Genomic DNA, 14,749 nt, shown 5'->3' with positions numbered 1-14,749 from the left:
AACTTAGATAGAAGGTTGAATTAAATTACCATGATAAAAAAAATCAAATTAAATATTTTTAAAATAAAATTTTGTCTTAAAAGATAAATTAATTTTCTTTATTAAAAAAATTCAAAAAAGAAACGAAGAAAAATTATAAATAATTCAAATTACATGTAATTTAACCTCTTGATAAAACTTTTTAAATTGAATTAACATTGAAGGAGTAGAAGAACTAATTTAAGATTTATTTAAGAATGGTAAAATGAGTTATTTCTACTCATTTTAGATTGATCCGTCATGATTTTACAGGTAAAAAATCTTAACATGTCTAGTCAAATGGTGCGTTAGGTGTGTTGGTAAGTTAGCAGAACAGTTGATCAATTTTATGTATATAATATGTTATTAAATTTTTAAATTAAACAATGATAATGTCTACAGTTCTCTAATTTAAAACTTAAACAAAGGACATGTTATTGGTTGGAAAGGGTTAAGAATTTGTGAACAAAAGTGATGAGATGAAAAGTTTTCCCGATCAGCCAAAGTGCGGAGAAATTACACGTGAAAGAGGAGTTTGGAAACAGGAAAACAGAGACAAGACAGGTTCGAATGTCAAACAGCAATTCTATTACAAGATGCTTTGGAGGCATGCATTGCAAGCTGATATTATTCTGTGTTTCTACCCTTCTTCATTGCCAAGGCCAATCCTATCTTAGTGATTATTCTTTCAACACATGCATGGCTTCTCTCTTGTTCTTATCTTCCCACAAAACTTTTAAGTGCCAAGATATGGAGGTCCCACATGATAAAAGTCAACGACATTCTTTCACAGCTTCTGGTTTTTTGCAATATAAAAGGGGTTGGTTGGCGAAGCCTTAAAAGGAAATAAGAAGTAAGGTTTAGTGAATAAGCAATGAAGGGGTTGTTTGTTGACTCTCCCTCAAGGGCTTCTCTTTTGAATCATCCAAAACAGAAGCCCCTGGGGGAGGAGTTAGTAAGCTGCTCCTTATGCATATATGTTTCTCACCTTCACACACTCATACCAAACTTCTTGCCTTTATTCTTCCTGCATGCAACTTCTCCCACAAACAAAAATCATACTTTCCTTCTCTTTTTTTATGTGCAAAAGTTTTACATCATTTAAAGTTCAACTGAAGACACCTTAACGTTTTTCGAAAGCCTTGTTCTGTGCTACCATATTTTCCTCTCACCAAGATTACTGTCTTTTCCCAGTTATGACTTTAATTTCTTGACTTCGTCTTCTTCGTCTTTTCTCTCAGCAACCCTACCACATATTTAAGAACGATTTTCATATCATATTAAAATTTTTACTTTAAATCTAATTTAATTTCATCAAATCAATTTATAAAATAAAATTTACATTCACTTCTCACATTTTCTATAATTTCTGAACAAAAGATAATTTTAAATTTTTAGATCATAGATAACATACAAATACGAAGACAATGAAATGAAAAAAACTGTTTTATTTCATTCCAACATTCAAATAACAGAATACATATTTTATTATATTTTGTTTCACTCTCGTTTTAATAAATTTCATCTCGTTCCATCTATTTCCATTGACCTAAAAGGTTTAAACATATACTACTTAAACTAATTCGTTAATGATACATAAAATTGAGGTCAAAGTATAGATTTAAGCAACTTGTTGTGGTCGCTTTTACACTTTTTTTTATCATTTATTGGATGAACTCTTTTAATTACTTTTCAAAACTATTAATCGCCTTTTAAAGTCGTGAAAAGCCAAGGACGTCTTAAGTATACATTCTCAATGGGGAGAGAATTAAATAAGATTCTTATATAGACACTAAAATTCCCTTTACTAGTATTAAAATACAATTACGGATTTAAAACTAAAACTTTCAATGATTAGGTGAAATTGACAATTATTAAATTTTATATTATAAAAAATAATGAAGATTTATTATTAGTTACATAATAAGCGAAATTATAATTCTTTTATATGTATATTTCCTTCAATTATTTTAAAATTTAAAATAAAAAATTCATTTTTTATTTTCTTGTCCTATCAATTTTATTTCTAAATGTATTGGGTTAAAAACTTTTACTTTTAATTTTTATCCTTGTCACGTTTAGATGAGTATAATATAAAATAAGTAAAAAATTCTAAAGTTTAAAAGTTTCTTATATTAAATTTCCATATTCCATAAAAGAAGAGTGAGATATAAGTAAAAAAACTTGTGAACCTATTATATATTGAGTTTTTAAGTTAAAAGTAGTGTTATGGAATCTATTCTGTGTATTTCATCCAAAAACCTAACACATATTAGGAAAAACAATGTTTTTTTTTTACCATTTTCAAATAGATCCTCTTGAATTCGTGGGGGCAACATAAAATAAAGGGAAAGTTAATTACTTTTTGGATCTAAAATTGATTTTGCTACCACTTCGAACGATAATGTGACCTTAGTATATTTTTTTAAAATTGGTTAATTATGATTTTTTAAAATATCACGTGTTTTTGTTTTTGTCCTTCTTTCGGACTTTGTTCTATATTTGTCTCTTAAGTCATGGATTTAGTCCTTCATTATCAACATATTAGTTTTATTTTACGTGGCAAATGATATGTCACATCCCCAACTCATTTAAGATATGTGTATTGTGTTCCGGGTCGACAAGATAGTTTGATAGTAAACGTTGTGTCATGTCTTCAATCCGAAAAAACACATGTAATGTTTTTTCAAGTCGGCAAGATCTTAATAATTTGGTAAGGTGAGAACTCAATAGCTCGATAGAAAGTCTAGATAGCTCGGCAAGGTGCTATCGAGCTACCTCGATCATCCACCAAGTTATATGAGTTCTCCATACATCTTACTAAGTTATAAGGATTTTTCACTGAGCTATCTAAGTTATTCAAATACTTTACCGAACTATCAGAACTTTTTCACTGAACTATTTAAGTTCTCCATACATCCTATGAGGTTATCTAGATTTTCCATTAAACTATTCAGATGTCTTGTTGACCTGGAACATAATACACGTGTTTTCTTGACTTTACCAGTATGTGATACACGGTTGATCATTAAGCTTTTTTGTCGACCTGAAAACACCATATATGGATCTTAATGTCTTAATGGTGACATAGTTTGTCACGATAAAAAAAAATAAATAGAATAAAGTTTAAAAAGATAGAAATCAACAATAGTAGTTTAGGATAAAAAACACCATTAATCCTCTAAAAATTCAAAACATATAACTACTTTCTTAACCCTTCTTTGTTCAACATTAGAGTGGCGAAGAATATTTGAATGTTGAAACGCAATAAAGTGAGAGTGTGGTTGTAGGTGCACGCCCTTGTCCCCCTAGTGCCCTGTACTTCCCAGGATACAGACATATGCTCATGCCAATGCTACACAAATTCAAGATTCATGGAGAAAATAGCTCCCTTTTCTCGTAGGATTCTCTTCTTAACCTACCACTATTCATGTAAGGGACCCCTACCCACACTCGTTTATAAAGAACTAACTTCTATCAATATACATCACCACTTTTATTTCTTTATTTTTATCTCCTAATTATTTAACACTTTTTTATATTTTTATTTTATCATAATAAAATTAAAGATATAAACTTTAACTTTAAATAGTAGAAAAATGAAATTGTGAATTATTTTTGTTGTGGATGGACAATGAATGACCTGTGTGACTAAAGAGTAAATTTGTAAGAAGACCAAAAATAAAGATTGTATGGTTTGTGATGCGTGCATGTGAATGATATAACCCCTTGACCAGGCTTTGTTCTGAACTTTGGTGAAAATAGGAAACAAATTATGACACTAGGCCGTACTCTTTCTTTACCATAACTAGCTACTGTTACCAATATTACTCCACACTTGGAAACTTGCCTTTGTACTTTTCTTTTGCTTCTTCTTTCCATTCTACACTTCTCCTAATTATCAATGGACTTTGCTCTTTCTTTCTTCTTTCAGGAATCACTTCCTATGGATTAAATTGTACTAAATTGTTTAGAATCAACTTTAACATCTGATTTTATTTTTATTTTTATATGTGTTGTGAATATCGAGAATAAGATATCAAAGAGAATATTGAAGTAAATTTATCAAAAGATGAAGAGATCGAGAACAAAATTAAGAAAGTGATGATTACAAAGATAATAGAAGCAAAGAATTGGAATAAAGCTACCGTATGAGTAAAAATTGTAGAATGATCAAGAACTCCAAAAATACATCGAGAAAGATATTCTCTAGACAAAATGGATTATGCAAGATCCAAAAACAAAATTAAGACATATGACAATGGTTGAAAACACAAACTTAGCAAACATAATTGACATAATTTAGATTAGTTTTATAGTGTTATTACACATTATGTAATTTTTTTAATTTTATTTTGGTTTAACTATAAAAAGGATGTATTATAGCACAAATATTCTCATAACATAAGGTCGCTAAGAGGATCGTGATCAATTAAGTAAGGATGTTTGTTACAGTTTTGGTTTTCATTATCATAGATTTCTTCAGCTCTTGGTAATTTGTTTTTGTGCATTTACATTTTTTTTTACCTTTTGTTTCCACTTTCTCAAACACTTCCAATTTAGTCATCTTCATCTTCACCTTTTCATTTCTATCCACAACTTTTCATATATCCCTTCACACCATTCTAAAAATATAAAAGTATTATCATTGGAAATAAATACATTAATTCCTAATTGATATAAAAAAGAAATTCATGGGATTGAACATCTCTGTAAAATTAATCCACAATTTGTATTAATCATGTAATCCTGAATTAAAACATTGTAACTCAAATTGAAAAACAATTGGTTGTTAGTCCTATTACAAAAGTATCAACATCGAGTTAATTTGGTCACCAAAAAAGTATATTGGAGAAGTATAAAACTAAAATTATCGAAACAACGTGATTCAATCAAATTATACATTTTTTTTTATTGAAAACTAATAGTTTTAAATCATGTGTTTGACTATTTGTAAAAGTTTTTTTAATTATAATATTTTATTTATAAATTTAAAAGTCAGATATTTAAGGTGAATACCACTCGAATTAATAATTTGTTTGTCATAACTAAACTAAATTATGTGCTAAAAATTATGAGAGAATCACAAGGAAGGTGGGAAATAAGTTATATGAAAAAAAGATAAAGAAAACTTTTTGTAGCAAACTTATGAACAAAATTATCTAAAGTAATTTAAAATAACTAACCTCCAAACATATTTAATAGTTAACCAAATTGGTTAATATATATGTGTTTGGAACGGTAAATCAAATATAACAAAGTAAATCAAAGATAATAAAGGAGAATACGTTGTTCATGTTTTACGTTTCAGAAGATATAACATTTGTCGTTAAACAAGAGTGCATCTCTAACTTTTAACATCACTTCCGTCTGCTTTTCTTTTCATCTTTTATTACCAGAAATGCTGTGAGAAACATTAATCAACTTCGAAAGTTCATCATATTATGAAAGAAAGTTCAAACCCACTTCCCAAAATGCAGATTTTTTGGTGGGTGAAGGTGTCGAAACAGATTATGAAAGAAATAAAAGCTTTCAAATTTGTTTAAAATGGGTTTTCCGGTGAGATACAGTATGATTTTCCTAGACTGTCACAGAGTATTCTGGCAGTGGCACAGATAATAATCACAAACTATGAACGTTATTATGCTCAACGTAATTTCAAAGACTGAAAACATGCACACAAATAATCTACCTTAGTTAATTTTCACTAACACATTACACGTTAACTTGCCTAGAGAGTTCACATCTTCGTTGCAAATTACACAAATAAGAAACTTTGAACAAAGAGAGAACTCGATTAAGCAAAACCATGGAGTTCTTTTCTCAGTAAAAGACTGATATATACATTAGACCAGCTCTTCATTTTTCTCCACAACCCTCACCCCTTTTGCAGATCTGAGCACATTAGCCTGCTTTGAAAATGATGGTAAATTAACACAGGAAGAACCAACATAAGATATGAAAAGAAGAGAGTAATACATAGGAAGGGAAATATATTACCTGATCCTGGGTAATTTCTACTGCAAAACCATCAACAATGACCAAAGAAGATGTCTTCTTGTAGGTTCCTGGCTCTAGAGTACTTGCTAAGAGCTCATCGTGTTTTGTACTAAGGTACAAATCAAGCTCGTGTGCCCCTCTCTTGGTTCTGGCAGCAAGAACAAAAGCATGAAGTGAGATGATATATATATATTCTTACTACTATAATGAAAGAAAGGATGAGAAGAGGTGAAAAGAGAACCCAAGAGTTCTAAGTCTCTCGTATTCAGGATCATAGCTCATGAAAACAAAGTAGGATTCGACTTTTGTGCTCTCCATTAAGAATGTTTCTTTTTTCCTTCCTTGATAATTTGATTGGAAGATGTATGGTAGCAGTGGCAGTTTTCTGCTGCACCATAGCTACCTATTTATACAACAAAAGGGTCACTCACTTTCCGACCACAAACAATAATAGAGAAAAAAAAGACAACGAGGAGGCCCACGTTGGTTTCGATTTTACGTAAGACCTAAAAGGTTGTGTTGTAACCCTTTCCCTTATACACTGCCATGGAATTTATAATTTGAACCGACTGGTTGAAATTTATATATTGATTTGTAATAGAAAAAGCAAAGATTCTGATTTGGGTGCTGTGCCCAACAGTAATTAAGTTACTTAATTTCTATGAAGCACCATCGTTCACACTTGCGTCCTAATCTTCTACATTGTACTTAGTAAAAGTCAAACAAAAAATCTCCCATGGCTTTCTGCATGAAAACTCAAAACTTCAGTCTTTATTTTATTGAGATCAGCTGCATCTAAGTTTTATTTACCATTCTTCGTTTTGTGGAAACAATGTCTCTTCTGATTTAAAACAAAGTAATAATCTTTATTTCTTCTCTTAAAATTTGCATTCACATTGTTCTTTCTCTGTACTCAGTACGCCAGAGCTTATAATCTATAAGTTGGATCTGATAGAGAGTCTCTCTAGAAATAAAATTGTGTGAGAATTAAAAAAAAAATTCTAATGCATTGATCAAACTGGAGAAATTAAAATAATTCTTCAACTAACTTGAGATTAGTTTTTTCTTCTTATATATCAAAATTGTTTGAGCCAACATATGTATGTTGTGTTGATGTATTAAATACATATATATGGCTAATTTGAGTAAAATTAATTAATAATTTAGTTCCTCTAGACGATGACACCATGTGAATTAATCCATATAAGTGATGTTTTACTTACTGAATAGTTTCTCCAAACAAAATATCATTTTAATTTTTTATATAATTTTCCCTGATGAAAAAATAATTATTTTCATTGTGTTCTTTTTTAATTATGCTAATCTTCAACGAACTCCCAAATTACTTAATTAGTGTGGAGATGGATGGGAAAAATCAAATCGAATTAAAAATAATTAGATTGGAATTACATGTAAATTTATACTTAGAAACACAGTTTAAATGTTTATAGATACCAAATTTAAATAGTTTTATTGAATTTTAAATTTAAATTCATATTTAAAAAAATTGTTTGAAAGTCAGTTTGATATCAATTTTAAATTGTTTTTTTATGATCAATTTTAAATTCAAAATAGTTTAAAATTATTATTTTGAACAAAATTAGAATAAAAATATGTTGAAATCTTCGACATTTACTCAAATGTGCAATTAATTAATAATCTAAAAAACAAATCACTTTTAAATATCTATTACGGTAAAAAATGATTTAATATATGGTACAATGCTTGGTACAAACCCTATAATGTTAATATATATTTTACTTCCTAATGAGGTAAATGATATATTGCTTAAAAGGTTAGAGTGAAAAGATATTAATTACATATTTTAGTATAAAAATGTACAAATAAATATAAAATTAACACGTGTATTTACTATAAATATCAAGGTAATTTTAGTTGGATTAACCTAACAACTTAAATATAATATAAACGGATTCATTTTACTTTTTAAATATAATATAACTTACCCAACTATCGTGCTATCAATAACTTCTTCATAAAATACACTTTTAGTATAATGGTATATTATCTTGATAGGCCAGATTATATAAAAAATGTTAAAAACAATTAACAAATATCAAATAATTTTAGTATGTTTTATTTAATGTAATCCATCAAGTAAAGTTCCTAATACAATAATCATGCTTTGTTTGAAGCCCAAATGTTGCTCTTCTATCTTCTCTGGGTCAGTCCAAGTCCATTAAAATCTATACATTTTACACTATTTTCTGGCTTGGGCTTGGCCCATTTTAGAAGAAGCTCATTTCGTCAGTTAGGCTCCATTCCCAAAATATCTCTCTGAATTATTTTGAAATATATTAAAAGTTGAAAAGATTATTCTGATGTAGAAGATGTAACATTAATGATGATATTTAAACAGAAACATGGAGCATGGGAGAAGATATGAGAGGGGACGAGGGAGCACGTGCACAGCCATGAAGTGAGGTCGCATGAGAACCCAAACATCACGTGGTGGGTCCCACTCCACGTTGGAAGGAATGCACGAGCACTCACATGATTGGGCCACGATTATCGTGTCCCCTCAAATCGCGGCCACCGAATCACCGTTGATCGCGATCACACTCGCCTCCATCAGCCCCACCCTTTTAACGTTAATTGCGGTTAACGGACGGCTACGATTTCCCAACAAAACCTACATCACCACACATTCTTATCGCATTCTATATTCTCTGTCTTACAATCTAATCATCATTTTAACCTCTCTTCTCTACCCATAATTCATTATCATAATTACTAATTAATGAGGGATTAAGAAACAGTTTAAAACAACTGTTAGATTGTTTCATCTTTTTTTATAATATAATTTATACGGCTCATTAATTAACGATGTTATTTAATAAACGAGATTTCTAATAAAAAATAAAACAAAAACCATTAAAAATGTGTATTTAAAAATCCCCTTTACCTAGGACCACGTCCAAATTGCGATGATAATGAACTCAGCAAAATGAGTGAACGTGAAATCCCCTTTAAAACGTGGTTTTTGTTTTGGTGGCACGACGTGGGGGTTGTTTGATTCTCTATATTTAAGGCATACTTAGTTTTGTTTTAGGTGTTTGGGTTAGATTTTGCCACATGATGGAAAGGGAATTATGTTAGGTTTGGAACTTTTGGTTTTGTGAGCAGTCTCATGTTAATTTTGATTGTGCTTTTGTTGTTTTGTGATGAATTACATGTTTTATTCACCTCGTTCATGGATTCATGGCTTGCGGAGTGTTTATTATGTATTTCATCAGTGGCTAGGTTCGTTGATGATGAGATATGTTACAGGCACAGGTGATTGCACATAGTCGTATCATTAGTTTGTTGAGTTTCATTGTTGGCTAATTGCAAAACCTCTCATTTTAATAAATTTATTTAAGTTCAGTGTGATATTGGTTCACCAAAAATAGATTTAATTGGATTAGCCTACCAATTAAAAATAAGTTAAATTTATCAATTGTCCAATTAATGGACTAACTTGTCTTTCTTTTTCAGTTAATATCACATAAAAACAAATTGAGATTTTTTAATTTTTTACACAAAAACAAACTGAAATAAGTTGTCATTCGAGTAGTTTCAATTTTTGGTTGAGTTGTATCAATCATAAGTTGATTGAGCTATATTATTGAAATCGAACTATGTTAATATGAAGTGTTAGAACATCAAAAAATTTTAATAAAATTGGGCTGACCTAACTTGACCTGTGAACTGCCCTGTTCGAGTTTCTAGATTGAAAATACTGTCTCAAACCACCTTTTTCGTCGTCCTAATCCATGAGATACTTCAATTTAGACCATGTATGTGTTTGACATGTATGTGTTTGTGATACTTTAAGATACTTTACTTATACTTACCAGTTAGGTATCTTATAATAATTTGTATTTTTTAGGTTTAATACCTCTTTTGGTCCCTCGAAAGGGGGCAAATGTTCAATTGGGTCCTACCTTTTTTTAGAAGTTCAATGTGGTCCCAACTTTTGTAAAAAGTGTGCAATCAAGTCCTTTTTGGAAACGGCGTTGATTTTTTAACGGAGCAGCTGACAGGGTGGACTGAAGTTAGCTACGTGGCTGTGTGAGGGTAATACGTGGTTTTCCTAATTCAAAAAATCCTAAATTTGAAAATTAGGAACCTAATTAAAATTAGAATTAAGAGGGAAAACTCCCAATCTGAAAGGATTATGAACCCTAAATTGGAAATCCCAATTTCTTTCTACCCTCTTCTTCTTATGTCTGCTTCGTCACGCTCATGTGAGGGAAAGATATAGTTTTCCCTTCTCTTCTTCTCCTTCGGCGCTGCTCTGCAACCATATGGCAGCTTCCTTTCTCTCACGTTGGGACAACTCGCAACAACTTTGGGGTGGCTCGCGGCGGCGGAGCTTGTGAGCGACACAGCGGCAGAGGCGCGACCCTTGGGGTTTCGATGGTGGTTCGCGCGGTGGGTCTCGAGTGACAGGTTTGCGGAGATCAATGAAACTTCACCGAGGTTGGCCGCTGGATCTCTGGGTTTTGGTTTTTATTTTTGGTTCTGGTTTTCTGCAGGTGGAGGGCTGGCCTCGCGGTTTTCTGCGGAGATCAACGAAACTTCTGATTTCTTAACCTCAGTAATATTATCACGTTTACCCTCTCACAGTCACGTATCACCCTCACACAGCCACGTATTACCCTCACACAGCCACATAGCTAACTTCAGTCCACTCTGTTAGCTGCTCCTTTAAAATATCAACGCCGTTTCCAAAAAGGACTTGATTGCACACTTTTTACAAAAGTTGGGACCACATTGAACTTCTAAAAAAAGGTAGGACCCAATTGAACATTTGTCCCCTTTCGAGAGACCAAAAGAAGTATTAAACCTATTTTTTATGTTGACAACTTTAACATATGATTTTAATTTGGATTTACACAATAATAATTATATATTTATTATATTTTTAATAATTATTTTATATTTTTCAATATACATATATCACGTATAATATCATATTATTTTTAAAATAAATATATTAATATATTATATACGTGTCATATTTGATAAACATTGTAGATCGAAATGAAAGTAAAATCATAAATATATAATTTATCAATTGATTAAATGATTCATTCTTTATATTTTTCTTCTCATGTTTTATCTTTGATAAAATCATTTAAGATTTAATACTATATGTCTATATTTGTACTAATTTTTTCCATTCTATTTTTTTTCTTCTTAATATGATCCCTATACCTTTTTTTAAATGACTTGATATAGTTATTTATGTTAGATGAATCTTAACCTACCTAAGAGATGATCAATTTATAACATGTGTGTTATTGTACAATTCATAAAAATCACATGACTAAAAAATAAATATAGAACAAACATTAAATCATCAATGCAAATATAAGAATTAGAAATGTTACTAGATCAACTATGCTGAGATTATAATAGTGAGCAATGTAAGTGTGTATCCTACTCTCATTCTCGAAGTAAAATGTCATATTCATTCTCTTATTTAACTTGTAAAATTTCCATAGATAAAATAGGTAAACTTGTATTGCATTCATCTCATATCCAACTAATATAAAAAAAATGTATCATTTTTATTCATATTAAGAAAAAAAATCTTATAATTGCATTTATATTTTCCTTTTTACTTTTTTTTAAATATTAATTATGGTAAAATATATATTATATTATCAAGTATTAAATGTGAAAAAGATATAATTACATTTTTTTGACTACTCAAATATCAATAAATAAATCATAATTGCACAAATATTAAATAAGAGTAACAAATAATAATTATATAAAAGTTAAATTATTTATTTAATCCCAAATTTTGTAAGAATAGTTTAGATGTTTTTTACTTGTATCAATTAAGTTTTTTTTATATATAAATTGATGTAATTAGATCATTTAATGGTGTCAAAGACATATAATGTGACACTTCGTATTTTTTATTTTATTTTTCTTAATATTTATTTAAACAGATTATATTTATTTAAATAAAAATGCTCATACTAAGTGTCATTACGTTTTTATCATTTCATATTATATTTTTTTGTGTGAAAGTATTTAACTACCAACAATATAAAACATAAGATGGGCCTGATTGGGTTTTTTTATGAGTGTAAAAGTGGTAGTAGCAAGTTGACGAGAGTTTACAAAAATGGAGGTTGATTGCATAAAAGAGAAGAAGATGGAGCCAAAAGTTGGATTAGGGTTAGTGGGGGGACCTATGGACGTTAAGATTTTCGTGTCGGCTTTTGCAGATTCACTTTTCCCACTACAATCATTTTTTCCATTATTCCATTCCTTTTAATCATTTTTTTTATTTAATTTCTTAAATTTCATTTTTTTCTCATCAAACAAATAAAAATATACTTTTACATGTCTAAATTTCTTACATGATATTAGTTTTTTTTCTTTTATCTTCCATTACTTTTATTTCTCTAAAAATATATTATTTTATTTTTGTAATATGTGTTAGATGAATATAAATATATGTTATGTTATCATTATTGCAAACTAAACCCTAATACTTCATGCTTCAAATGTTATGTCAAAATCTCAGTATCACATTGGTTATTTCAAATTCTAAAATTGCTCATCTATCTTGAATATGCTGATTACAACGTCTTCGTTCTGCGAGACATCTATAGATTTCAGCTCTTCTTTAAAACGTTCAATCTATATCCACTGGTAAAACTATAATGTAAATACTTACATTTTAAATATATGTTTTTTACTTAAATTAATTAAACTAACTAAATTGTCAATAAAAACTTCTCTATTATTTCAAATAATAAAGATGGGTCCGTATAATTTTTTAAAAATGAATAGAATGTTTGTGTAATTTACTCTTATTATTATGTTAAATATATTACATATCATATTTTTTTAAAAGTCATTAAAAATGCTGATATGTATAAAAAACGAACTCACAGAATAATTGAATGATAAATGCGTCCATTTTAAGTATTTTGTAGATTTATCATACAAAAATTTTAATGTTTTATTAATTTGATCAAGATATATGTTGGGTTATTGGTTTTGCGAGAAAAAGACATTTGATTACTTTTAATTTAAAAAAAAAAAGCATTTAGCGGGAAAAAGTTGTATTTAAATTAAGAGATCTACTAAACATGCACTAACATTTACTAACAACAGTACAAAATCAAAGGTCCCCGCCCAAATTAAGAATTCACTCAGCTAATTTGTTTCATCCTCTTTTTCCAAAGTGGGTTTTGCTTTGACGTCTGTTTGATTCTCTCCATTAAGTTATGAGATTTTCTTTCTTTTTAAATCACTCATGATATTATTATATCTTTTTTTCACAATTTTAAATTTCAAAATAACGTGTGATATTGGTTTTCAAAGATTCGTACACCACCACAAACACTTTTCTAAATGTTACTCCTATACATCTCAGAATTGCTTTTATTTATATTTTTTACTATATATAATTAATTTTTGTCCCTTATTTTTCCACACATTTTAAAATATATATTATGCATAAATAGAAGGAAAAAAAAAACTATGATCCGGTTTTCTGTTGAAAAATGATATATTATTACTTAATTAATTGGCATGCACGTTCAACCTAGTTCTACCATTAAGGTAATAATCATAAACATAATCATGCTAATAAACAAATTAAGAAACGACAGAGCAACTTATCATCGCTAACAATAATGGAGGGAACATTATTCAGGTAACTGGTCAGTATTCAGACCCAAAAAATAATAATACAATAAAACCAAATTCCTTTTAATTTAAGACACGTATGCAATTTTATTTTATGTGCCCCAAACAGACAAAAATTGAAATTTATTTACCAGGCATGTGTTACCCAAAATATAACTTTTTCAATTAAATAAAAATTTAAAAAAATTGTTATATACATTTAATTAGTTTATTAATTGTAAATAATTATCTTAAAAATCCTAATATTCTATTTTTTTCTTTTGGACGTAGAACATTTGTATGTACACCCAGTATATACTTTCTATGTCTATTTTACTGGTAATCAAAATAAAAATCTGAACAATAGAAAATATGTGATCCTATAAATGGCCATGTTTGATTATTCCTGTGGGAGAAAATTAGTCAAGTGAACAATATTTACCTAATCATTTTAGTTTATTTCATAGGACAAAAGTATATTTTTTTAATATATACTAAAGACAGTAATGTATCTACCAACTTAATTTACAAATAATTTATTATATAATTATTATGGAGAGAATCTAGTTTAATTGAGTTGATTAAATACAATGTAGAGCTATGTTTAAATAAATCAAACTATACTTTTATTTTTATTTCTATTATGTGTTGAAGACAAAATGCCCTTATAAACAAATATCTGCCAACTTAATTTTACAAACGATCTATGATTTAGTTAACAGATTACAAAACTATCCATAAACATAATTATTTACGAATTTAGTAAGAAAAATGTTATCAATATTTATCAGGTGTTTTATGATCGGTTGAAATTTATTGAAAAAATTATAATAAAAAAATGAATAAAGTCAACTTATGTAAGTGTAAAAAAGACTGTACATTTATTATTTCTAGGGCATTTAGTTTAAGACGTATTCTTAATATTATCTTTTAAACGTTTTGGTGCTGAGATATATTGAAAATTTCATAATTATTGATTTCAATCCTTATTTAACCTGTTTTTCACTTGTAATTTTGAATTAACTATAACCGAACAAGTGGTAAAAAAATAAAATAAAATACTTAC

The 14,749-nt window shown here is 28.9% G+C and overlaps 1 protein-coding gene across 1 annotated transcript; it reads right to left on the bottom strand.

The window, feature by feature from the left end:
• Positions 1-5,028: 5,028 nt before the first annotated feature.
• Positions 5,029-6,591, bottom strand: LOC148205428 (subtilisin-like protease SBT2.5). Its single transcript, XM_088110801.1, has 3 exons — positions 6,260-6,591; positions 6,019-6,166; positions 5,029-5,927 (listed from the first exon to the last, which is right to left on the bottom strand). Exons 1-3 carry the CDS (start codon positions 6,334-6,336, stop codon positions 5,865-5,867), a joined length of 288 nt encoding a protein of 95 aa, XP_087966927.1. The 5' UTR covers positions 6,337-6,591; the 3' UTR covers positions 5,029-5,864.
• Between the last annotated feature and the right edge of the window lie 8,158 nt (positions 6,592-14,749).

The sequence above is a fragment of the Vigna umbellata genome, chromosome 1 (genome assembly GCF_029865625.1).
Source record: "Vigna umbellata cultivar VRB3 chromosome 1, Vumbellata_1.0, whole genome shotgun sequence".
In the NCBI taxonomy this organism is placed as follows: domain Eukaryota; kingdom Viridiplantae; phylum Streptophyta; class Magnoliopsida; order Fabales; family Fabaceae; genus Vigna; species Vigna umbellata.
The sequence above is the reverse complement of the archived record's forward strand: the minus strand, read 5'-3'. Positions and strand labels throughout refer to the sequence as shown.